At 36.4% G+C, this 27,725-nt stretch overlaps 1 protein-coding gene across 27 annotated transcripts in view; it reads right to left on the bottom strand.

Annotated features, from left to right (window-relative positions):
* The window catches only part of LOC145992033 (uncharacterized), a 280,869-nt gene that overhangs the window by 192,695 nt on the left and 60,449 nt on the right, over window positions 1-27,725 (bottom strand). The window contains exon 4 of one of the 27 annotated variants that reach the window (XM_083128142.1): window positions 633-936. The exons of 21 other annotated variants lie outside the window; for them this stretch is intronic. In XM_083128142.1, coding sequence (XP_082984268.1) covers window positions 636-936 — 301 coding nt within the window. In that variant the 3' untranslated portion in view covers window positions 633-635. Of the gene's footprint in view, window positions 1-632; window positions 937-3,054; window positions 3,878-7,318; window positions 7,638-21,532; window positions 21,890-25,472; window positions 26,002-27,725 lie in introns of those variants that run through there. 5 more of the 27 variants (XM_083128141.1, XM_083128137.1, XM_083128133.1 and 2 more) reach the window with 5 other exon arrangements.

Genomic DNA, 27,725 nt, shown 5'->3' with positions numbered 1-27,725 from the left:
TAAGTGATTAAACTACACATAATTCATAGGGAAATAACATAAGCAGCATGCTCAGATTTTTACAAGTTTATTTGAGTGCTGGACTCACAATCTCACAATGGCTCCAGGTAAGAGCCCTGGTATGGGTCCGGATATTTTTTTCGAGTGTATATTCATCAATTTCATTTATTATCTTTCATCCTCATCTTCATGTTTAGCCTAAAGAAATAGAAAAGCAATATAAAATACAAACTGTTCAGAATTCTACTGTCACTTATCTTGTATGATTAGACTCTTATCTTGTATGATTAGACTCTAAGTCACCGGTTTCTCTATAAATACTTTCCAAAACAAGTGATTCAAGCAAATAAATATTTTGCTACGTAAAAGAATTACAGAAATGTGGTATGCCAAGTCAATACTGTAAAGCAACAAGATAAGAGCAGTTTGTCCAAATCGTTAGTGCTACTCTGCTCACTAATCTGGGACATAAAAATTCACAAAGTTGACCAGACAAAACAAACCACACTATATGCATTATAAATTTTATTAATATTACAATTCTCCTCAAAATGCTGAGAGAACAGACATACATTAACTCAAAACAAAATGAAAAACTATAAAACAAAAACCAAACAGAAGCATAAACATACCTATCAAGCGGCATTTGTCATAGAATATGTTAAGTGTATTAAACTGTGTTCATCAAACTTAATTTTAGAATCAAAATTTCTGCTACAAATGCTGCAATAAAATGGCTTGTCTGGTGTGTGCACCAACATGTGTCTTTTCAAGTGAACTTTCTGTTTAAAACTCCTTGGACATGCGGTACAACTGAAGGGTTTCTCTCCTGTGTGCACTCTAAGGTGATGCTTAAGATTGGTGGTAGTGTTAAAACTTTTGCTGCAGAATGTACACTTCTGTTCCTTCAACATTCTGCTTGATGCGTAAACAATGCTGAAAAAAAATGAGTGTAATTTCAATATGAATACTCCAAGACCAAGATAAAATTCAGGACAATCCCATGTTCCAAAGGATAAATTCTCAGAAACTCAAGGATTTTGGAATAGTATAATTGCTTTGCCTTCATATTTTACACTAATATTTACAAATTATTTTGTACATCCAAAACTATGGGTATACTTGGGGGGACCCAAAAGAAACCTGAATCATTCTCCGGTGGGCAAGCCCATTGTAGTACATGCTTTCACCTCTAGATGCCTCTTGCGGGAATCTTTCTGCTTCAGTCTGCTGAATGGCGCTGTCGAGTGAAGTTGTGGTGGAACATACTCCCTCCGTTCGATAATATGGTATAGACACAGGATGAATGTGCTGATTTACTGCGCATGCGCATCCGAGTAGTGGTCGGATATGATTGTGTGTGCAGTAGTGAAGCGATCCTTCATCCAGTCAGATGTTCACTGTGCAGAGTGTACTACAAGCCGTGCAAAGGAAACAGATATGGAGCTGAGTATGGATGTCAGTCAAGTGGGCACCCGTTGTGGCATTCCAGGACGAGGAAACACACCAGTAACCGAGGCAATTGTGAGTAGAAACACCAAAGTAAAACAATTAACAGCCAAATGTCGTAGTGCCATTATACAATTCCTACTCCAATTCAAGGACAATGGAATAAATAATGTGGAATAAAATGCATTATTTTGAGTATGAAATTGTAAACCACATTGTAGCCTATACCTAACATACAGCCTAACCCTTTACAATGTAACATATCTATACCATATTGTGGAACAATCTTAAAATTTAACATATCTATACTATATTGTGGAACAACATAAAAGGTCTGTTTCTATACCATATTATGGAACGGAGGGAGTAGTAAATTTTTTGTTAAGCGCTTCTCGCTTGTTCATTGATTTTTGTGATGGCTGAAAAGTTTGTACAACGTACGGCTGTGAAATTCTGTTTTCTGTTAGGGAAAACAGTTCTAATGCTTGAAACAGATTACAATGAAGCTGCTACGGGGAAGACATAAGTTTACAAGTGGTTTTCCCACTTCAGAAATGGTGAATTGTCACTTGCAGACCAAGCTTGCTCAGTGCGACATGTCAAGACGATTCTCTTTCCTTTTTCGAATCCAAACGGCATTGTTCACTGGGAATTTGTTCCTACTGGTCAACTGTTAACCAGGCGTTTTACCTACAAGTTCTGAAATGTTTACTTGACGCTATGAGGTTTTACCTACAAGTTCTGAAATGTTTGCTTGACGCTATGAGATCAAAACGTCCCGAGTTGTGACAAAATGGAGAGTGGTGGCTTCACTATGCCGTAGTGCAGCGCACAAATCATGGGCGTGAAACAATTTTTAACCAAAAACAGCATGATACAGCTTAGATAAAAATGGCAGAGGCATTAAAAGGCATCACTTAGCAAGAGTTTAAGGACTGCTTCGAAAAGTGGAAAATTGTAACACCTAAAAATAAATACACAATTTTTTATTACAAAATTCCAGTTTATTTTGGGTTCCCCACGTAAGAATCACACTAATGGAAGTTGAAAAATTATTTGGTTCACAGTAACCAGAAAAATAAAATGCCTATAATTTTCTGACTACCACAGCAACAACACGAAGCTGTATAACAACATGCGGGAGCTTGACACTTATCCCAATCCAATTTCTGTAAGAGCTGAAAACAGTAGACTTTGCACCAATGCGTGGTGTGCTGCATAAATCTGAACATTGTAAAAGTTTCTGATCGGAAAACAATGTTGACAAAATAAAGATTGGGGTTATTCCTTTATTATTTTTTACCACAAATACGACTTCAATCCTTGACAATATCATGTTTCCTACATAAAAATAAAGCAAATAACTTTGAGAAATGAGCATCAGGATATTTAGGAGTTTCTACAGAATGGGATGTTGAATTTTCTTTTAAATTTAAGAAGAGAAACCCACACAGTTTTCAGTCAGTAGACACCCGAAACTTGCACTTATGTCCCTTTCCATTTCACATTTTAGTGTTTACAAAGGTATTGAGAAAAATCTTCCAGGAAGATCGAAGTTCGGATTTCAGAGCGGTCAATGAGGCTCATGGTGAGAACAGAACTCTGTAATTACCACCTTCATCAAGAAAATCTTAGACAAAGAAAGGACTCATGCAATGATGCAGCTGTCATCTTAGCAACCTACACTCAAACTTCGGCCTCAGCATACCATGTCAACCTCTATATTACAAACAACTGACAACACATTATCATTTTTAATATATCAAACTATGGGTAATATAACAAATGAATACATTATTGTAAAATTAATGTGGAATGTCTACAACACCATTACACTGAATTCCTTACACCTACTGCACACTTATTTATTTCTCCATAAATGTCAATGCCTTTTCTTTCTGACAAAAATATCCTTACCCAGGGGTTGAAGGTTTAATATGTGAAACTTGTGGTCCTGTAGTGAACTCTTCAAGTCTGAGTGAACTTTACATGTATGAAACACATTCAGCAACTACTCATTGTTCTAAATAAATAAAAATTCCTAATTATACTTTGCAACTTTTAGGATTAATAGAACTGCCAAATCACATGCAAAAGTCACAATATTGTTCACTATGTTGAAAGTTTTCACGTGAAACGTTGTGCATGTGCTCTAACATTATGGTCACGAAGCATCTCTCCAGATTCAAAACTTCTGCTACAAATTCTACAAAAATATGGTTTGTCAGGTTTGTGAGCCAACATATGATCCTTCAAGTGACTGTTCCGCTTAAACCTATTGCCACATATGTTACATTTGTATGGTCTTTCTCCAGTGTGTATTCTCATGTGTCGCTTAAGGTCAGTGGGCCAAAGAAAACTTTTCCTGCAGGAAGTACACTTGTGTTTCTTGACTCTAGCCAAAGTTCTGCTTGATGTATTAACAATGCTGAAATAAAAAATTATCAAAATTTACTCTTATGTTGCATTCCATATTTCATAATTTCATGAATGTTAATATTATTCTAATAAAATTGTAAATGCAGAAAAAAGCATTTCATTTCACAGTTGATAATATCTACGAATCACAATTTTTGTTTCAGCGTATATATTACAGTTTTTTAATGTATAATAAGCGTGCATGTGACCTTCAGTGTGCAGTAGAAAATAAGTGTGCAGTACAAAATATACAAACATTCTCTTTTCCACAATTTGAAAATAGTAGATGACCATATTTTATGCAGAGGTTAACACCATTTACAATGTGCTATTATACAGAAAAGCTGAAAAATAGACAATTCATGTTTGGGAAATAAAAGACGTGGTTTGATAATAATTAGAAGTAACCAAGTTACTTCTTCCCCAAAACTTACTGGTAGAAGTTTCATTATTTTTGGTGGCCCCTGCCACCATCCACTTCAAAGCTTGTTGCTTCACTGCTGGGCTGGTTTCCAGTTCTTGATATTACCCTGCCTGCTGCTAGGAGCGCTAGTTTAGCCAGTTCGTCTGCTGCATGAGCTGGGTTAAAGTTGTTGCTGTAGTAGGATCCAAATGTGATCGATGTTCAGATCATGTGGATAGTGCATAATTGCATTGTCTCTTTGATTTTGGTGTCAATCAGTGTGTGTGATGCATGCCTGACTGACATTTTTTTGATATTGTGTTTGACACTGATTGACACCAAAATCAGAGAGACGATGCAATTATGCAATTTGCACATCATCTGAACATCGACAGAAATCAGGTGCATCACATTTGGCTCCTGCTACGGCAAAAACTTACAACCAGCACACGCAGCAGAAGAATGGTTACACTAGCACTCCTAGTGACTTGCAGGGAAATGACAGGAACTGGAAGCCAGACATCTAATTAAAATAGATGAGTTCCATAAAAATGAAGAAAATTATGAAAGTTATGGTTGAAAAATATACATTTGTTTCAGTGGTGGTACTTAATTATGGAATTAACTTGCAACTGTAAGCATTAACTATTCTAGAACTCCTCCTACTGGAAGGAATGAAATTTGTTTATTGCAAGAGTATAATGTAAATTACAGTTGTTCCAACGATGAAGAAACTGAAGACATGAAAAAACACAGCAGTTGATATCCCTTGTTCTCACAACACACAATGGTGAAGTCTTCTGTTTCTTCTGCAGATGTTTGATATGTCCAGGTTGAGACAAACGTTTCAAAACGTTGCCATAATTCACTAGAGATAAATATGCATTACATCTTAGAGGAGGAAGAAGAACTGTGACATTTTTCTCCCAAATACGTAACACAGGAATGAGTTACATGGCAGCAGTCAAAATGGCAATGTATAATAATGGCAGGTAATATTTGTTGTACATGCCACTCATGTGCTATTTATTTTTATACAACACCCTTTAAACATTAAATTAACATGATTAACCTTTAGCGGATGGCCGGTTTCAAATGAAACCAAAATTATAGCATTCTGGACAGCCGGTATCAATCCAAACTACCTCCATGTAGCAGCAATTAACACATACATTTCTTGAAAAGTAGAGATGATAAGTAAATTCTATTTTTTCTGTTCATTTATATACATATGAACAAATAATACACTGGAATGACAAAACAGGATATCCACTGTTAATCACAAATGAATTTCTGCTGAAATATTTTACTTTTCCCATGTAATAATGGAAACAAAAAACTTGTTCACAATGTTCAACAATTAGAGATCCAGCAGAAAACATACAGTATTTTAAAATTTTGCATAAATTACGATTTCAAAAATTTTGCATTTTTTCCAGATTATTTTTAAAAAATGGGGAATAGCATTAGATGGCTTCAAAGAGTTTCCCTGCATATTTTGTCCATTCACTAAGAGCCACTGCTAGGAGTGATTTTCCAGGGTTTCCCCCCCCCCCCCCCATTATCTGACAACAAATTTTCAAAGCAACTTTGCATACTTATATGAATGTACCACTGCAAAGAACTACATTTCTTTCATTCTCTATTGTGGTGGCCCAGGGGGATGCCAAATCCTTTTTTATTTTCGTAATATTTTGATTTTCTTCTTCTTGCTTTCATTATTTCACCTCCACTAAAAGTCCCATCATTCACAATTGCTTTTACAATGAAATTAAATTGTATTTCTCATTGATCATCAAAATAGAAGAATCGGAGGTATTTGTGACAAAATAATTAACTCCTTAAGTTTTGTACGAGACTGCAAATGTTATTAATTTTATGTAAACTTATATCTAAATCTACCATAATGAAAATTACTGTTTACATCTATCATACATTGCTTTTTTTTGTATTTATTTAAAACTTAAGTGTAATCTGACAACTAAAGTTTTCAGTTTTGTGAGATTTCAACTTTGGTGTCTTGGTTTAAAGCATTATGAGATAAATGGCATGAAATGTGAAGGTCCTGTTTTAAACAGACCTATGACATTAGTGGAGTGACTTACAATTCAATATAAATTTTATTCTCATTTGACACAAAGCTATACAAAGTTGTGCTTCTTGTGCAAATTACTGCACATAATAAGTTCACTTGTGTGTACAATAGGCAGTTGAAGCAAGGCACTAACATATGTTTTTTACAAAGCATTTGAAATATCCCTATGTAAGCATTCAGGCTGTAAATGTAATATTTTGCAAGATGAAGATATTTTTAAATAACAACAATAATTAAACGAATTATAAGGTGATTTTTCTGATTATATCATATTGGCCTGAAAATAAGCTACACATTTATCCACATGAACACAACAGTTCAACAGTGAAAAGTTAGGTGTGGCTTATATTCGTGACCTTAGCTCTTACGACATTTCATCATACTGTATGCTGTTTAAAAATGGTGCAACAATACAGCTAGCATCTGTAAAGGAAACAATCTTGTGTTGGAATACTTTAGAGAAATGTTTAAGTACTTGTTATTACTGCAGTTAATAATGATTGATATTGTGCCTAATAAGAAATATGTTGATGGGAAATTTTATAGGTACATATTGTTTTCCAAATACCAGAAACAGAATAAAATTGCTACTGGTAATTTTTCTTCCCTCAATCTCTGATTGCCTTCTTTTCTCCCTGGCCCCCTCAAACATTAAGGATGCAGCTTATATTCAGGTATTTCCTTTTTTTCCCTCGAAATTTTAGGGTGTGACTCATATCCAAGAGTGGCTTATTTTCAGACTAATAAGGTACAATGGTCATTTGGATAAATATATAGTTGTGTGTTGAGAGGCAATTGCAGGAAAGGTAACTAAAATATGCTTCCAAAATCTGTAGCAAAGCACTCAATGTACACTACATACACATGTTAAAATTTCCCACTTTATTTTCATTTTAAACTTGAAGAAAATATTCAACAACATACAAAAGTGGATCAAACACTATTAATGGCCACTGTTATTTGGAAATACGTAACAGCCTGGATTGTAATTCATGTGAAACACTATGTTCATGAAGTTTTTCTTCAGTGTCAAAACTTCTGCTACAAACATAGCAGTAAAATGGCTTGTCTGGTTTGTGCACGAACAGATGCGCAAACAGGTGAGCTTTCTGCCTAAACCTCTTGCCACATATGTTACAACTGTGGGGTTTTTCTCCAGTGTGTATTTTAATGTGCTCCTTAAGATGGGAGGTAGCTCGGAAACCTTTGCCGCAGAAGGTACACTTGCGTTTCTTCAAATCCTCCAAAGTTTGGCTTGATGGATTAACAATTCTGAAATAAAAATTAATACACTTGTTTTGTCTTACACATAATTTGCTTTTACTGATGTGTCATTCCATGTATAATCATTAGGTAAAAAAAAAAAAAGAAGCAAAACTTCACTACAAAAGCAAGAGGCAATTTAGAGTTCAAAAATTGTAAATAAAATAAAATTTTGTTGTTATAGCAGATAAAAATAAGATAAAAAGCAGTTTCTAAAATGACATTTTTGTTTTAAAATTGTGAATATAATCCTAAATTTGATTTAAAAACTGCAGTTATTATACAAAATAAACATATTCCTTCTAATAGCACATTTATATAGTTACCAGAGTATTAAGTTTATTCCTGCATAAAGTCGTCCATTTTTGTTTCTCAAATGTTTACAGCAGAATTAATCAATTTTTTGTGAATTGTATAACTCACAGGATAATTCAAACTTCAGAAAGTGTCACGTCTGTAAATAAACTCTGAACTCCATGTATAAGTCTATTTTGCATTTTACAGTTCATTTCGCATGATTCCATGACAAAACAGCGTAGAAAAATGAACTTCGCACCTTTCAGAAACCCAATTTCGTCTTTTCATCAAAAACGAAACGTGCATATCTCTAAATCATACAACCACTTAAGAGGGAGGTGGAGTTTGGCGAAGGTCGCCGTGAAAAGTGCTTAAATTTAACATGGGCTTTTTTGCATTTTGTTGAATATAACGTTTTAGGACAAACATTTGCCGGAAAACACGCAGTAGATGTGAACTTACTTTATGAAACTTTGAGTACATGACACATTTATGCAATTTCAGTTCGATAAATGTGCACAAATTCCATTATTTTTTATCAATTTCCCATAAGGAAATACGTAAATAAGCACAGAATGGTTATAGGATTTGTGGGTAGCACCAACGAAAATGGCCATTATGATGCATACTAACGTAATGCTCAATCCTTCTATGACTAAGCTAGGGAGGGCTTTTCTTTCAAAAGTCACTTGCACAGCCCAAAATGATTGTTTAAAAATGTCATGTATTATCGACGGCGAAAGATACGGCCGCTTCAGCCGAATTTCATTCATGATAGTTCGCCACTTGGCCACTAGATGTCTCTGTTCGAAAATTGCCCCAGGGTGACGGGAGGGCTAGTTCGCGCGGGTGTTTTAATTCTCTGCACAGCTGGGTTCCGTCCCCTTGTCAGAAGGTCCCGTCTGTCACAGCTTGATTTATTGCCTCTTTCCCAGGCAAGAAACCAAGAAAGCAGGAAGGCCATGAGTTTGTGTATGTTTGAGTGTAGAGAAGCAGAGCATATTTACCGTGAATTGCAACCAGTGACACAGTAACTTTATCTCGACCCCTACCGCGAAGGACGTATTTAGGGGGTCCAGGTGTCCCAACCTCCCCCCGAAAGACTTACCAAGTACAAAAATTAAATAATGAAAATAATGAGATTATAAAATAACTTCAATTAAGTAATGAAAATAAGGTTGTTGTTTAATCGCAAATTGTTTATTTCCGCAAGAATATTGGAAAGCAATACGATTTTGAATGACAGTACCAAAGAAGATTTATGCAAGAATTATTACTACTTATAATAATATGCAAACAAAATATTACCAGGAATTTTACTTTCGTCAACTGGATCTAACATCATTTTATCATACTCAATAAATATTATATTCTTTATCTATTTGACATTAATTTCCTTGCCAGGGCAGTTTCTATTTATTTACAAATTTTGCCGACCTTAACTACACGTAAGCTAGATAATGAATGCGTGATGTTATACTGCACTGTTGTTATACCGCCTTCTTACCTATTCATGTAATAAAAATATATTAATTAATTTAATATAATTATACTTATTTTAATTTAACATTATTAATATTATTATTTTGAGACATTACGTTAGGACGCCCCTCCGAAATATATATCTAGATACGTGCCTCGTGTTCTATTTGAATAAAATGTAGAAAAGGCGGGGAGGGTGGTAGCGCTTCCTCTTTTTACATTTCGATAGTTTTACCTCACATGTAGTACTTTGTGCAGATAGGAAATACGTGTACACACACACACACACACACACACACAATTGATGATTCGCAAAGGAACTTCGTTAAATTCCCATGCTTGTTCCGCTCACAAATCACATCCTCTCCAAATTACAATAGCCTACTATTGTTGTTGCTTACATATATGTGTGTGTGTGTGTGTGGTTCCTAGAACTTCACTACTTCCAATCATAAACTTGATGTGACTCTTACAAAATATTTGTTTTTGGAGTGGAAAGATCATGAAAAGGTCTACTGTTTCTTTGCAAATCTTCAATTAATGTAAAATTTAGTATAAAAACATAATTTTGGCTGACTTGCTAACTTGAGATTTAAAGAAATTATTAATTTGAATTCTTCATTAACAATAACAAAAGCGACATAAAATGTAGAAGGACAAGATTCTTGGCTTGGTTGAGAATTACATTAGAGATGTACAGGTTAGGAAAGGGGAGGGAGAATTCCCTGTCTTCTTCCTCTTCAGCGCGAACCCTGCCTCCTTCATTCTACATGTCCATCCAACGATGAGAACTGTGCAAAGGGACTTAATTCAGATCATAACAAAGAAAACTACTTCATCAAAGTGTATGTTCAATATTATACTATTGTTTCCTGACATCTTTGTTACTACTGTACATTTTGTTACATTGTTTTGTCCGTCTTTCTCCTTTTTAGTTTTTCCATATGTTATTACGCATGTCCACTTTTCCCCTTTTTAAATTCCAGGTAGTTTCACTCCTGCCCATCTCTAATAGGGACTCGATTCGTTAATAGTTGAAATAATAATTGTTACTAATTCTTGCCTTATTATTATCATTATTATTATACATCGATTTTGTATAAAAGAACACCCCCTTAAAAAAATACTTTCTTTCAACTGATATTCTCTACCTCCTTCTTTCCTTCTTTACTCTCAATTGATAACTCTAACCTCAACAAGAAAATTCAACATAATTATAGTAGCCACTGTAATCAACCAAATTTATTCAATCAAAACTTCAGCGATGAAGGTTCTGTCTCGGGAGCCTGCCACTCTTCTCGTTCCATGCAAGAGTCAGCCAGCAAGCAGTGAAATGCGAATTGCTTTGCCAGTGGAGAAATTTTAGCCTCCGAAACCAGAACGAAAAGAAACAGGTGGGTGTCCTTTTCCTGGAAACCTCACTGCGGGAGTCACGCGGAGGGGAGGGGGTGGTGAAGGGAGGAAGGTTCTCTTCCTAGTCCTCTGATATGTCGCTAGGTGTCTCTGTATCGCATCGGGCCCGGAAACTACTTTCATGCCAACCTCCAGGCCACTCTTAACCCACCATCTCACATTTTTCTCCAAATTTGTTCAATTTTTTTCCTTGTGTGGTTCTGTCAGTTCAGGATATACAAAAATGTAAAGTTTGCCAGTCATTTGAGAAAAAAATTGCAATCAAGCATTGATTATTTCAGAACCTCGTTGCTTTTCACTCAATGGGTAAAATTTGTTGAAAAGCTGCGTTAGTTGATTGGAAGCATACAATGTTAAGATAGTTTTGAATGCCCCAAAAATTCTTTGGGTTAAAGAAAAAGATAAAGACAAAATTGGATACGTGGCCACATCACAAAAAAATTATTTTTAATACATAGATTTGCACATGCTTTAGGATATCAGGAACAGTGTTTAACAATATTTCCTGGGCTTAAGTCTCTTAGAATGATAATTTTTCTAAGGTGGATAGCTTTTTCTTTTCTTCCCCTCACATAGCTGTTTACGGAAAACCTAATATCTTGAAAACAATTAGAGCTAAACAATTGAAATGAAATTCATTCTGTAGCTACTTAAAGTGTGGTTTTGAGTTTTTTTAGAAAGTTTTGCTCAAAATCACTTCTTTTCTGTTAAAATTTTTGCTGGAAATTTGTGTAATAATGTTATAAAATTGAATAAGTAAGCCAATTTTTTTACATGAAGGGGTTATTCTGAAGCTTGAATTTATTTCGAAATGAAATTAATTTTGTACCTTAATGTTGTTTTGGGCATTTTATTCAATTTTTTATTCTCAAAATTTTGCAATGGAAATTTATTTTTTACTTCTGCTGAAGTTCAAAAAGATAGTGCATAAAACCTTGAGATGTATTAAATGTAAGCTTGAAACAAAAATGAAAAATACAATAGCACATGATGGCATTTCATCTTCAGATATTTACACCACTAAATAGTCATATCAAATTATTTAAGTACTCTCAGCACTACAAAGATTTTTATTTTTTATTTTTATGAAAAGTTCAAATATATTTGTACCTAAAGTAACTTTACAGGTATTTTTTTTAATATAGGTCTTTTATAATTTAAAGTTAATTTTATACATTTTTCTTTCAGATTTTTTCAAGTCTTCATCTTCTGAAGCCTGATTATTTGTGTGTTAACTTGTGCATACCAATGTCACTAATTGGGTGTCCAGGCAGTATGATCACATAATGATTATTGACTGAGTTAGTGTTTTAAGTCTACTTTATGCACACTAAAGCTAATCAGGACTGGACCTACAGTTTAAAGTGGGATCCAAACCACTAGGCACACTCCATTGGGAATAGAACTCAAGACCCTTTGATTACAAGGCAACTGCACCATCGGGGATGCCTGATCACATAATGAAAAGGTGTTCAGTGCAGCTGCATTGGATACCAAAACTAGCTAATAATCAAAATCAACAAAATTAGTGTTGAATCAGAAGAACATTGTGATATTTTCATTCTTGTTATTTAACATCTTTTCTGTCACTTTTGGCCATCTTGAAGATAAGAATGAATGATGATTTGATTAAATTGATAAAGGGGCAGTCACAAAGAACACCCATGATTATGCCAGGACTTGAATCTGGGAATTCCATGATGAGATCAAAAGTTGGCTACTTAATGTGTTAAGCCACCAAGAAAAAGTCATTGTGGAAATGCAGCATCAGTCCATGTACCTCGTAGCAGTGGGGATTTATGACTAAAGCCTGGTTTACATTAGCAAAGTAGACAGGAGAGTAGCTGGAGCAAGTCAAGACTACTAGAGGGAAAGGCTGGGGTCAGACACGCCTCTTTTCGCAACTGCCGCGGGTGTGACGTCATGGGCGGACAAAACCCAGCTGAGTCTTTACCCCATACGGAAAGAAACATGGAAAGGCTGATCTGTTTTGTTCTTTTCGCTCCTTTTTTCTTGTATTTCTGGATTGTTGGGTTCAGGGTGCGAAATCCTGGAGGGGACAAGGGGGATTTCCCCCCCACCAACAATCTTGGCCACAAAAAAAAAACACCAAAAATTTCCCGGGGGAAAGAGTTTTTGTTATAACAGTGGAAAGATAAGCAATTACTTTTAATTTCAAATATACTTTACTAAGAATAATATTCAAAACACACACAAATTAGTGTAGTTGTTAGTGTTGAATGCTTTCTGTCTCAAGAGATCATTAACAAATCTACATCAATACGCACAGTAAAAGTAAAACAAGAATGCAAAACAATAATAACTATGAAATCTAATTGATTTATATTAACATAGTGCACAAACTAAACAAAAACTTACACATAATAAAACCACTTCAACTGCCATAATTTATTAACATCTTTAACCGGTTAGTAAAGGAATTAGTTAGCTGCTTTACACTATCTGATATGTATGAAAGTAACAAATTAATTTCTAATTAATAATCACAATAATTATTTTAATTGAGTAATTTATTTTTACTTTTAATAACATTACAAATATGTACATCGTATAATTCACACATATGTTTGTGGGGAGAGGGGTTGTAGGTTACGAACTTTCTCCCCCTCACCAGTTTTCAATGATTTCGCCCCCTGGTGGGTTGTGAGGTGTTGCAGTTCACAATGCCTTCAGTGAGGTGTTGCGACGTGTCGTGATCTCCGATGAAAAATAAAAACGGGGGGCGACAATATATAACTGAACACATCGCATTTAACGAGACTTGTTAGTGGATTGCAATACCAGTAGTCTCATTACACAACATCAGGCTACCATACACTTCAAAATACACAACTTGCTATTTATATACGAGTGATGCTTAAATGACAACGTAGTTCAACTTCCGTCCTCCATTGTTCTATTATTTATTCAGTCAAATTTTCATCACAATCCCCCCCTCCAAAAGTTAAGTGGACTCAACCAGCTTTCACATACCCGCCTGTGGGCACCCCTGTTTGACATTCAACTGATTATATATACGTATAAGTATATAAAGTGACCCTCGACTTTCTTCAGTTCTATGTCTCAAGTTTTCGTTCAGTGAAAAGTTTTTTAAATTGTGTGTTACATAATACACAAGGAACTTCCTCACATTCCTCCCTGTGTAGTTCAAAGATTCATAAGACTCAGAATTGTAATCTGAATAAGGAAAATTAATTAAGAAATAAATACCAATAGACGAAGCAAAGTTACCAAATTTGAAGAAGTTAAGTGAAAACAGCTCCTCTCTCACTCCTAAAAGAGAGTAATAGACGAGATTGTTTTCTTTTACATATTCAACTTATCCATAATTTTGGCTTTCTGCCTTTCTTTATTTAACAAAATTATTTTACGCATTCAACATACATATTTTTCTTTCTGCCCTAACAAAATGCATTACTAGGTGTATTAACCGCAATTTTACATGAAACTAATGTTTCACAGAGGAATGTGACGACTTATAAACTACCGATAAAATGTGTGCGTAAATGGCTGTGTAATCCAACTGTAAGGACATACGTTATGTCGGATCCTAAGTAAGTCTGTGTATTCACTCCCAATTAGCTTCTGGGCATAATTACGGCTCTTTTTTGTTCATAATTACTGCTTTGATTCGGCTGCGAAACCGGAGCGTAGAGCGATCTGTCCGCACGTGACGTCAAGGACCACGTGATCAGGTATGGCCCCAGCCTTCTCCTCTACTAGTCTTGGGAGCAAGTAGGGTCAAACGTGAGCTACTCTCCTTATGTAGACAACTGGGGAGAGTACTGGAGCCGGTACTCAGTCCAATAGCCAGGATAGTCGAGTGGCGATTTGCTTCCTTCCCCATCGATTTTCTTCATTCGTGCATTGATTTGACAGACCACTCAATGTAAATGCTTTCTGAGGGCAGTAGAGTCTATGTTGCAGTATGTTATTATACGAGGGTTATTTTTTAAGTAAGGTCCAATTTGCAATAAAAATGAAGTAAGTAAATGTTTTTCACAAAACCATTTATTTTCTGAATTTACACACTTCTCTATTTTTCTACATAATTTTCTTGCTGGTTTAAACATTTATCGTAACAAAATAAGAGTTTTTTGATACCCTTCTCATAGAACTCTGTCAACTGTGATGTTAGCCAGTTACTCACGGTCGTTTTCACTTGTCCATCAGTGTTTAAACGCTTGCCACCCAGGAAGGTCTTCAGATGGCGGAAGAGGTGGTAGTCGCTAGGTGCAAGGTCTGGACTGTGTGGCAGATGATCGAATACTTTCCAGCCGGTCAAAGTGAAAGCAAGAGACACTTTCACAGTGCAAGATCATGGCAACTGTGTTTTGGGACAGGCAGGGTGTTTTGTTAGTGGACTTTTTGCCCCAAGGAACAACAATTAACTCAGCTTCCTACTGTGAGACCATAAGAAAACTTTGTTGAGCAATCCAGAACAAAAAGTGTGGAATGCTGTCAGCCGGTGTCGTACTGATTCATGACAATGCAAGATCACATGCTGCGACTCAAACTCAAGATCTGATCGAATCTTTTGGTATTCGATCATCCACCATACACTCCAGACCTTGCACCCAGCAACAACCACCTCTTCCGCCATCTGAAGACCTTCCTGGGCAGCAAGCGTTTAGACACTGATGAAGTAAAAACGACCGTGAATAACTGGCTATCATCACAGGCGGCAGAGTTATATGAGGAGGGTATCCAAAAACTCGATAAACGTTTAAACCGGCAAGGAAATTATGTAGAAAAATAGAGAAGTGTATGTAAATTCAGAAAATAAATGGTTTTGTGAAAAACATTTACTTACTTCCTTTTTATTGCAAAAACGAACCTTAATTAAAAATAACCCTCGTATATATTTTTTTAAAATTAACCATGATTAGAATGTAGTCAGAGTCCAACACCATAAAGTTTGTAGAACTGTACAGTGAACATGAGTGTCCGTGAAATTTATGTAGTGTCAATTACAGGAACAAACAAAAGAAACAAGGGCTGTACGAGGCCATAGTGCAGGAGATGGGACATGATGGTGTAGTAGTCAAGTAGAAAATAAAGAATCTATGTTCTACGTACAACCAAGAATGAATGAATGAAAATAGAAAATCAAGGAAGTCAGGTTTCTTTCTAGAAATGTCCTCTTGAATTAATGTACTCATTTCTCATTACTCACTCACTCACTCTCACTTTCTCTCTCTCTAGCAGGGAGAAAAGACATTGTGTCTAGTAGGCAGAAAAGACATTGTGGAATATATGGCTTTCCAATATGTTGTCAGAGTTTAAATCCACTTTATGCTCAGATAGGCTAATCGAGACTAGGCCTACAGTTTAAAGTTGGATCTGAGAAGCACTGAGCAATGTGCCTGCAGCATGGATCAAACCCAGGATTCCTATAACAACGCAGGAGTGTAACCACTATACCATAGGGGAGGTCCCACTGTATTATCAAATCTTAGAAGTGAACAAAATTTGTAGCTGTAGCATGTAGCAAAATTCACTACAGCTACATTTCTTCCTGGCTTTTTGAAATAAATGTTGTAAGTGACAACAGTGTCAAACGATTGTCAATAATGACACATACTATAGAGTATCTTTACTTGTGCAGGATGTTCACAATGAACAAGCTTATTATAAGATAATGGCAATGCAGATAATGCAGGTGATTCTGATATCCCAGACTATTAGTATCTCAATAATTCTGATATCCAGTGGCAGTATATGGAAAATCCAAATATCAGATATTCAGATAAAAATATACCAAGATATCTAGATATTCAAAATTAAGATATCCAGTATACATATTTCCAGTCTAAAGTAACTAAAGTAACTAAAGTGCTCCCCTGTGCTTAGCACCATGCCATGAAGGCATATAGGGGTGTGGGGGTAACGTCCCACACTTTCTTGATCCGGTCGTGAGTGGGGGTGATGTGATCAGCATCATGCCCCTGACCGCCTTTACCCCCAAGGTTTCCCCCAGGTACCCATGTCATTCGATGCTGGGTGGGTGGGGAAAAGGCCCAAAAAGGGACTTCTCTTTTGCGTCTCTTTTCAAGGAAAAATTTTTGCCGACAAAGGTAGACCAGCTTTGTTGTTCTAAGGCAATGCTTTTCACTCCCTCCTGTTAACTGCATTTGAAGGAAGCTTGTTTATCAGTATCCGATGTCAAAATGAAAGTTTTCCGTGTGGGCGCAAGCAGGGGGTGGGGGTGAGGGAAGGGGAAGACTGGTTGTTGAATGTGTGTTGTGAGAATGGAATTTCGAGGCATGCTGAAGGAAACCTTTGTTTTTTAGCACAAGTGTTCCACAAGTTGCAACACAGGTTACCCTCCCTGCATTGTCTAAAAATAGAATTTCAAGCAGCTGCACGAATCGGCGCTCATTTTTCACTGCGTTCTAGCTTTTCATCCGTGAATCGGCGCTCATTTTTCACTGCGTTCTAGCTTTTCATCTGTGAAAGTTATGCGTAGGTGTGTGTCGTTTTGTGCCCAAGTGCGAGGATATTTTTTGAGTGAAGTGACAGACTTCCAAGGACTTCTTTGTCATCTACGTGCTTTTCTTGTGGTGTGAAAAGTGTGCTAGTGTCGTTTGTGCCTGCTGCATTTTGAACTTTTCATACCCTTTTTTTTTTCAGGAGGGGGGAGAGAAACCCCTTTTAAAAAAAAAGTATTTTTCAGGGGATTTCCCCAATTTCCCCCTCCATATGTATGCCGAATGTGCACAAATTATTATATATCGTCTGAATCTGTGATTCATTCTGCATACAACGGTATATCTTTCATATCTCTATGGCATTTAGTTTCTGAGCTATAGTCATTTCAATGTAACTCTGCAGTTCGCTCAATTCCGTAGCTTGAGACAGTGGCGTACAAGCCTTTCGTTTCAGGGGTACAACTCGCGTTACATTGGTCATATGACAATGATGCAAATATTTTTCTGTTTCTTACATGCCAGCAATAATTTCTATGTGCATTTTGAACTTTTCATATCCTTTTTTCGGGGGGGGGGGGGCAATTTTTTTAAAAAAAAGTATTTTTCAGGGGATTTCCCCCTTTGCCCCTCCATATGTACGCCGAATGTGCATTAACCAGATTGATCACATGCAACACTCTCAAAAATATGAAGTCAATCTTGCATGTAAATAACAACCATTTAACAATTATGAAAATTTCTTTATTTTGAAAAAATTGCTGCAACCTTGATCCTAAGGGATATTCCTTTTTTTGGAGGAAGTGTGCATGTGGGAGGGAGGGGGAGGGCAGGTCCTCCATCCAAAACAACTTGTGATAAATTATTGTGGAATGACTTAGGTGGTCAGGCCATGTGGCACGAATGGGAGAGAAAAAAAAAGTTTACAGGAGTCTCGTTGGGAAACCTGATGGTAAGAGACCTGTAGGAAGCTCAAGATGAAGATGGAGGGATAACGTTGAGATGGACCTTAAGGAAATCGGTAAGGATGGAAAAGATTGGATTGATCTCGCTCAGGATAGGGACAGATGGAAGGCTTGTGTTGTTGCAGCCATAAACCTTAGGATTTAAGAAGGCTACAGAGTTAGTTGAATGATTGCGGGAACTGATGCTCAAATACGGTAATCTGGACAGGCCTTACAGTTTAAAGTGGAGTACAAACTGTTCAATTAATATGACTCTACGTGAGTCAAATCTTCCAATGGATATTTCCACTACGAAACAAATAGGCAATGTGTTTTAAATCCAATCATTTTATGGATAATGATAGAGATATGAGATGTGCAACATATTTCAGAAACAGTTATACAGGGTGTCATTTTAATGGCGCCCACGGACCACAGAAACGTATAGAGGACATCAAAACAAACAACTTTTCTCAGTAACATTTTTCTCGTTGGTGTGTCGTTTCGGCGCTACAGTCGTTCAAAAAAGCCCGTTTTGCCACCTGAATGCTGGCAACCACACACAACATTTTATTGCATTTGTGACGTCATATCCCATCGTGAAGCGATGCGTTCTAGGGTTGCCAGGAACACACATAATCTGTGAAAAATGACATAGCTACAATCAGCCACATTATGTACCGTAACACAAAACGAGAAAACACGTTCTGTAACCTAACAGGAAGTAAACAAACAATATGAAAAATAGTAGAAAGAAAATAGAATTCAAGTGGAAGTGGTCATATCGAATTTTGTCTCGGTTTACATGTCAAATATTTGCAAATCTAGTTACCAAGTTGGCATCTACAATTTAGTCTATCCACTTCGTTCTTCTGATGCTAGTTGTCTGTGACATACTGAACAGATGACAAAATAGAAATGAAATAACTCAGAATTCCAAAGGTAAGCAATAGATAATATAATGTATATTCAGAGCATTATGAGGCAAGTGTCAAAAATGATTGAAAATACAGGGATATAAGTAGTAGTAATACAAGCTCTAAGACGACTATGTGTTTATCTATGCACCGGATACATACGTAATAGTTTGCAAATGTGAACAGGGCAGTATATTCGGTACCGATTCATCATTAGATTGTAGTTGTACTTGTTTTAGCCGTAATGTAACAACGTGAACCTCGGACACTTCCGTTATCAGCACAAAAGTACCGCATGGCATCTGGACACAAACCTGTAGATATCAACCTTGCAACTAGTGTTGCCACGAGACGAGACTTTGGCCTGTCTCATCTCGTGGAAATGCTGTGAAATGCTGTCTCGTCTCGAAAATATTCGTTTGTCTCGGTACACATGATCAATCTCGTCTCGAATTTTTAAAAGCCTGTCTCGTCTCATCCCTTGGGCAACACTACTTGCAACGAGATTTACAAATATTTGACATGTAGTTGGGCGTAAACAGCCACGTGTAACCTGTAAGTCCAATAAAATGTATTGTTGTTTATATTTTAGATGTAGACTGAGACAAAATCCGACATTGACATTTCATTTTGAATACGATTTTTTTACCATTTCTCATATCGTTGGTTCACTTCCCCCTTCCCCTGAGATGACTGCTGATCTTTTGGCTGTTAGGCTATGGTGTTCGGTCTACTGGACGCGTTTCTCACTTCGTTTTACAGCTAATAATGTGGTTGGTAGTTTGTCATTTTTCACAAAATTTGTGTGTTCCTTGCAACCCTGCCGTGCGCTGTTTCGCCGCAGGATATGAGGTCACAGGTACGATCAAATGTTGTGTTGGGTTGCCAGCATCCAGGTGGCAAAACGGTCTTTTTTGAACGGCTGTAGCGTCGAATCGACGCACCAACGAGAAAAATGTTACTGGGAAATGTTGTTTGTTTTGATGTCCTCTATACGAATCTGTGGCCCGTGGGTGCCATTAAAATGACACCCTGTATATTTGTTTTGGTTCTTGAGACACTGAAATTCACATCTTACATCACTGAAATAGAAATGTCTTTATTATTGGCCTGGCGTTATCAGAGATGAAGGTGAGCAATTCTTTCTGCGTGCCCTATAAACATAGCATGAGCAGTGTAAGCCATGGATGACCTAAGGGGATGCAAGGAGAGACTACCCTTTTCCCCGGAAAATGTGTCAACCTAGTGTATCTTTCACACATATAATCTGATTCAGTCACAGCAATTTACTTTATTATGAGAGTGTTGCAGGAAAATGGTAACTTCAATTTTTTTTTATCGAATAATGCTAGTATGGAGAGAAATATGCCTAGTTTTCGGGCTACAAAAAATGCCTTGCTTGCCCCTCCATGGAAAATATCCAAAGGATGTCCATGGTATAAACGACAGCAAAGTCATTAATTAATGTGTAAAACAAGTATCTTATAACTTGCAGAGCAAAAACTAGCAATCCATTTCTTTTAGATGCATTACATACTCAGAGCTGCAGCATTTTACTATAACTCAACCACTTGGTAGAGTGCCAGCAGTCCTGCACTAGTTTGTAATCACAAAACTATTGAGAATATTTGGGCAACAGTGAAAGCAAACCACATGAAGATTTATGTGAATGCTCCAGAAGGAATTACAAGCATATGTAATTTTTCGGATTTGGATTCACAGCAGTCTTTAGAAAGGAGAGGAAAATTGCCTTCGCATCGACCAAAGGTCCAGCCGAACCTTAAATTGAACGCACAGGAAAGCGAGAGCCTGCTGGTGTCAATTTTCAATGTAGTTATCAAAATTGTTGTACATAAATTTTTAGTTGCAATTTTATTTTGAAGAATAATTTTATCTTAATGGCAGATATCTAAAAAATGGGGATATCTGGATATCCATCATCCTCGAGAATATTATCATCCTAGAAAGAGTCAGTGAGAAACAAATTGCCAATGATCAGTTTTTAGTTTAAAATACTGCATTCATATTTGTGTATTAAAAATGAAATAATTATTCTTAACAAAAAATATGTTGATATGCTTACATAAATCAATCTTCCCAAAATATATTTATGTATAGTTGTAAACATTAGTTTGGCAGCTTTCCTTATTATTTAGAAAGTACAATTGCTAAGGGCTAATATTGAATATCCCTAGGTTTTTATATTTCTTCATGCCAAAGTAGAGTAGTAGCAAACAAGATCAGTGTAGCGAGCTACTTTTTGGTAAATGTAGCTGTAGCTGTAGCGAAGGTACATTTTTGGATGAGCAGTGTAGTTGTGGCGAAGCTACTTTTAAATTGTAGCATTCTGATCACTGATCAATTCTATCAATTTTAGTCTGTATATTTTAGAATTTAAAAAACTACACAACCACATACAAATATTGGTTCAACTCTATTAATGGCCACTGTTATTTGGAAATAGCCTGGCAAAAAGCTCATGTATGACACTATGTTCCTGGAGTTTTTCTTCAGTGTCAAAACTTCTGCTACAAACATTGCAGTAAAATGGCTTGTCTGGTTTGTGCACAAACACATGCGATTGCAGGTGAGCCTTCCGCCTAAACTTCTTGCCACATATGTCACAACTGTAGGGTTTCTCTCCTGTGTGTATCTTAATGTGATCCTTAAGATGGGAGGTAGCTCGGAAACCTCTGTTGCAGAATGTACACTTGTGTTTCTTCAAATCCTCCGAAGTCTTGATTGTTGTATTATCAATTCTGAAATAAAAATGAATACACTTACACTCTTTTCCATATCACTTGCTCTCATGTCAAATTATACAGCCATTTAACCCATCATCTCACTTTTTCTTCGAATTTTTTACATTCCTTCCTTATGTGGATACAAAAAATGTAAATTTTGAATATTTTTGGACATTTGGTTCAGGAGATACAGTGGAGTAAAATTTGCCAAAACACTAATTTGAGAAAAATATTGGATGCTTCCTTTGGTTATTTCAAAACCACATTGCTGTGGTATATGGAGTTTAGCATTCAGAGGCCATAGTGAGAAGGCAAAAAATGTGCTGCCACTGTGTCATAGCATTTCTTGTGCATATTTTTCATGTGCTACATGCAGACAGATTTTAAACAGTAAAAAAAAGGCAATTAACAGGCATCATAATTTCAACAGAGCTCGAAATTCTTCTTTCTTCTTCGTCAAAATTGTCAATAGCAGAATAGCACACGAACACACAAAACTTGTTCTGATACTATAATCAAGGGGCTACTGAAAAGGGGATTTCTAGAGTAAAAAACTTGGTTATTGGAATTGTGCTTCTAACAAGACGGAATGTCAAAATTTTACAGGTTGTAAAAACCATAGCAATTGCATAGAAAATAAACCAAACTTCAACTGTCTCATATAGCTCTCATTCTGCGATTGTTTAGAAACATGTATATGCATATGAAAAGTACATGCTTGAAAATTCATATCAACTAAAAATAAACTAGATTTTGACAAACATCCAATACTTGTATTGTGTTGTACTTCAAAGATGTAATACCTTCATGTGAACCTAAAAGAACATCTGGGGGTTTGCATTGCTGACCACACATCACCACGTAACAGGTTGGATGATCGCCTACCTCTGCAGGTGGGAGTGAGGCTGGCAGTTCTATAGATAGGCCTTGGTCCTCACAGGTTGAAGAGCCAGTTTATTAATGCCTTCATGTGTCCGTAAAAGAAACTACAGAACTGAAATATCTGTAGTTTCGGAGGAATCATGTGTTAATTACTGTCACATGATGCAGGTACATATATGGACCAGCCATTCAAACGAGCTTATAGACAGTGCTCCATATATGAACCACCTGTCCTCTAGACATTAAATCAGAGATTGTAGAAAATCCAAATCACTCAGAAGATGATTACCACACAAGAGTAACAAAACCATAACCAAGCACTCCGTCACATTCAAAGTACTGACCAGCTACAAAGAGGCTGTGATTTTTTTTTCAGTCACAGCTAATACAGAAATTCATTCTTGTCTAAAAGAAAATAAGTGGCTCGATATATTTAAATAAACTATCTATTTAAAAATAAATTATAATTTGCAAGTTTTTCTTTATGACAAGTAATCCGGACTCACTTCATGTGAGAGAAACCAGAGGCAAAATGGGCAAATATAGAAATTTTGTATTAATAAATGTACAAGGTCAACAAAGTTAGTAATAAGGTGTGGTGTTTTATACAGCGTATATTGATACACTTGTATGTAGTGTCCGAATTGGAAATAAATTACTGCCAGTATGATCTGATGCACAGACCTGTCGTTTGATACAATCCTTTTTTGTGATTTCTTAAAAAATACATCGATTCTCATTCTCTCTCCACATAAAAAGAGAGAGAAATGATTGAGTACATTGTTGCCCATTGCATAGCTACTTGTGATAAAAAGAAGTGCCAATTTTAAAAATTTACTGCCGGTATGCTTTTTGGTATCTTAATTTACTGGCTCATACCGGCCCAATTCGATCACTGCTTATATGTTGAATTGTATCTTCTGCAAATACGGTGTATAAAGAAACAAAATGCTGGAGTATTAAGTGAGGCGAGTGTACATCAAAATCCACACTGGTGGTTTAAATTTGACCAAAATCATTCCTTTCTGCAAATGGAATGGAGTTCATTCTGGATTGTATTTACCATAGATTTGGATAATACACATACATCATAGACGTACCCCAGTATTTGGTGGTTGTCGAGGAAAACAGTACACTTTACTGTGTATTCCAAATGATTTTATAGTATTTCAAAGAGAGACTGCCTCAAAGTGAAATATCATATGGGCTGAAAATTAGATGTTTGCTGGCCCTTGCTGCAGAATGGTTAGAGAATCACTTTACGATGCTATGAGTCTTGGGTTCGAAACCTGAGAGTCACTGTCGCAAGTTAACGTAGGTAAATGTATGAATTGTTTGAATTTTTGTTTCAAGTCCACTTAATGCACAGATAGGCAAATCGGGAATGGACCTAAAGTTAAAAGTGGGATTCGAACCACTGTTCAATGTGCTTCCACTGGGTATCAGACCCAGGACCTTGATTGCAAGCCAATGACGTTACCACTAAGTCATCAGGAAGACCTGACCATAGAATTGACTTCACAAGAACCAAGATTATCAGAAAATCATTCAATGGAACCAAATCATCAAAGAAGCAATAGCCATCCATGGGGAATGGAACAGACCTTAGAGCAAAGCAGATTAATTTGTACCCAATCAGTATCAGCCAATATAGGCACATCAGTGCATCATTTTATCATTACAATTGCCAGTAATTTACTGGTAATTTAGCCTATATTTAAGCACAAAACTCTGAAATGTTATTATTTTATGAATAAAAAGAAAATTTGCATGTCATAGTTTTGTATCATTAATATCATTAAAAGTCTAAATATGCATTTTATCTTTTCAAAGGCAAAAACACCATTGAAATCACTTCGTTGCATACAATAATTAAGGAGGTGAACATTTGCAATTTTACATTTGATCACTAGAAGCTTGGTTATTGGTATTGCCAAAAATTTCATATCAGTTTATCCCTAATTATTATTGTTATATTATTATTATAATTATTATTACAAGGATACAAATGACAGAATTCAAGAACAAAATAACATCTATGACAAAGATTACAGACAGTCTGGGAGTGAAACACACCATTACAAAATGTACTTTGTACCACAAAGCAAAAAATAAAATTTGAAACAATCACATAGAGAACATATAAATATTTTTGCATTTTAATGTGTAATGCAAAATAAGCATACCTAAAGCCTATATCTTGAAAGTAGCTTGCGTAAAGTTATTGCAGTTTTAATCATTTGTACTTAATATTGTAACTATTATCAGCAGGCAGCAGCATATTCTAGCCTTCAATGTGCTTTATTAGGATACACTGATCAATTTGAAGATTTTCCCTGAGATATGCATTATTTTTTTTCAAATTCGCTGACATTTCCAGGTGTGTGGGAACCTGTGTAATCTATCAAACTAAAAATAACTGTTTACGCTTTTCATATAGAGTTTAATTCAAACTTGGATAATTTGTATTATTTGTAAACTTTTGCAAATAATATATATATATATATATATATTCATATATTCAGTATAAATTCTATTTTCATAAAGCTGAAATGATGGTATTCTCAATTGACACAAAGTTCACTTGTGTGTACAATAGGCAGATGTTTCAAGACAGAGATTTGCTATTCACAGAGCATTTGAAAAATTCCAATGCAAACCTTTTCATTTTTCAGACTGTAAAAGTTGCAATTTTGCTATATGCGAAGTATATCCATAAGAAGAGGACCATTTGGATAAAAATATAATTATGTGCTGAGGAACACAAAAGATAACTAAAATATGCTTACAAAAATCTGTAGCAAAGCACTCTCAGCAAATACTGGGTGCAATACATACAGATGATAAAACTTCCGAATTAAGACTGTAAATTTTAGAAATTAAAGAAAACATTCAACCACATAGGAACATGGGACAATCACAATTAATGGCCAGTGTTATTTGGAAGTAGCCTGGAAAATACTTCATGTATGACACTATGCTTCTGGAGTTTTTCTTCAGTGACAAAACTTCTGCTACAAACTCTGCAGTAAAATGGCTTGTCTGGTTTATGCACCAACACATGTTCATTCAGGTGAGCTTTCTGTCTAAACTTCCTGGCACATATAGCACAACTGTAGGGTTTCTCTCCTGTGTGTATTTTAATGTGATCTTTGAGATGGGTTGTAGATCGGAAACCTTTGCTGCAGATTGTACACTTGTGTTTCTTCAAATCCTTCGAAGTTTGGGTTGATGTCTTAATAATTCTGAAATAAAAATGAATACACTTACACTTTTTTCCACATCACTTGCTTTCACGTCATATCATCCAGCAATTTAATTCACCGTCTCAGATTTTCTTGGAATTTATTAATTTCTCTTCCACATGCAATCCTTACTTTTTTTTTTTAATATTTGTTTTATGCTCAGATAGGCTAATCGAGATTCAAACCTACCGTTTAAAGCAGGATCTGAACCACTGTACAGTGTGCCTTCACAAAGGATCAAACCTGGCACTCCTCGATTACAAGGTGGAAGTGTAACCACTATACCCTGTTCCAGTTATCTCTGGAGCAAGCGAACATAAACAAGTATCTGTACAAGTAGTGATGCGAGAGGGGTCCACCAATGAACACTTGAGAGGGAATGGGATTGAGTGGAGGGGGAAAGCAACTGTGGTTAACAGCCTTCTCAGCAGTTCACTCTGTCCACTCAATTCCCCCTTCCTTTGCTGTTATGTGCAGCCTTTGGTCCAGAGATACAAAGGAGCGAGTATACACCATAGGGCAGGTTCCACTGTGTTTTCAAATCTAGAAGTGAGCATGTGCAATATGTAAAGATTATTATAATTACTTGAAAATAAAAATGTATCCAGGTCAGAGAGTAAATTCCTTCTTACCCAAATAATTTCCGCAGTGATTCAAATAGCACAAAACCATGCTGCCATAGCATAAAAAGTAATAGCCCTTAGCATATAGTACGTTTTTTTATAACTATATGGTGACCAATTCTATAATGAAGTGAAACTAAAAACACTAATGCTTAAGATCAGTATAAAAGTTGGCAGTGTACGGACAACTCAAGAGTCATACCTCAGGATAATACAGAAATGTAGGAATCATTCTTGCTGTTGGTCCAGAAGCCAGAGCCTTATTAACCTCCATGAAGGTAGTTTTATAGGGTGTACTGTTCTAAGTGAGAGAGAGTTGACCCTAGAGTGCCATTCCATGTTTGGTGCGGGGCACATACAGCTGCTAACACTTTGCAAAAATTTGTTTCCCACAAAAACTGATAGGACCAAACTCAACTCTTGTAACCAACTTACATGCTTTATTTTTCAGTTAGTCAGGGATTTCCAGGTGTGTGGGAAGCTTGTATAATATAACCCGTGGCTTGACAGCCCTCGAAGGGCCTTGGCCTATCTCCAGGCTGCCAGTCTCCCTCCCACAATCCTACCTAGAGTTGTTGAGATCTTCAACCAGTAATGGGTAAGTGTGGTCAGCACGTCGAACCCCCAGCCATTATAGGAGATATCTGTGACTGGGTTACGCTACTCACTCGTAGCTCCCAAATTTTCTCATGATGGTGGGTTGCCACCGGTCCTATACACAGGCCGAGGACTCAGGCGGACTCGAACCCATGCTGCCCTGCAGTCAGAGTCCAAAGCACGGCACCTTAGACCATGGAGGATGGCTGTATAATATACAATACTAAAAATTACTGTTTATACCTTTCATATACAGTGGACTCCTTTTAAATCCTATGTAGTTAGGTTTTTAGGGCAGGTTTAGGGCTGCTAGCAACCCATTTTCGTGGCATGTTAGTGCCCTGCATTCGACCCACCATTCTAAAAAGGTCACTCCTTACATTCCCCCCTGAGCCACCATTAAATAGTGACAATCATACTGTTGATATCAACAATATCAATTCTGGTCTATCAAGAGGTTCTCACTCATTTTCCCAAAACAAAGTTCCTGAGTCTTCTAGGGTC

Source organism: Lepisma saccharinum, chromosome 9, assembly GCF_977018435.1.
Source record: "Lepisma saccharinum chromosome 9, izLepSacc3.1, whole genome shotgun sequence".
NCBI lineage: Eukaryota > Metazoa > Arthropoda > Insecta > Zygentoma > Lepismatidae > Lepisma > Lepisma saccharinum.
The sequence above is the reverse complement of the archived record's forward strand: the minus strand, read 5'-3'. Positions and strand labels throughout refer to the sequence as shown.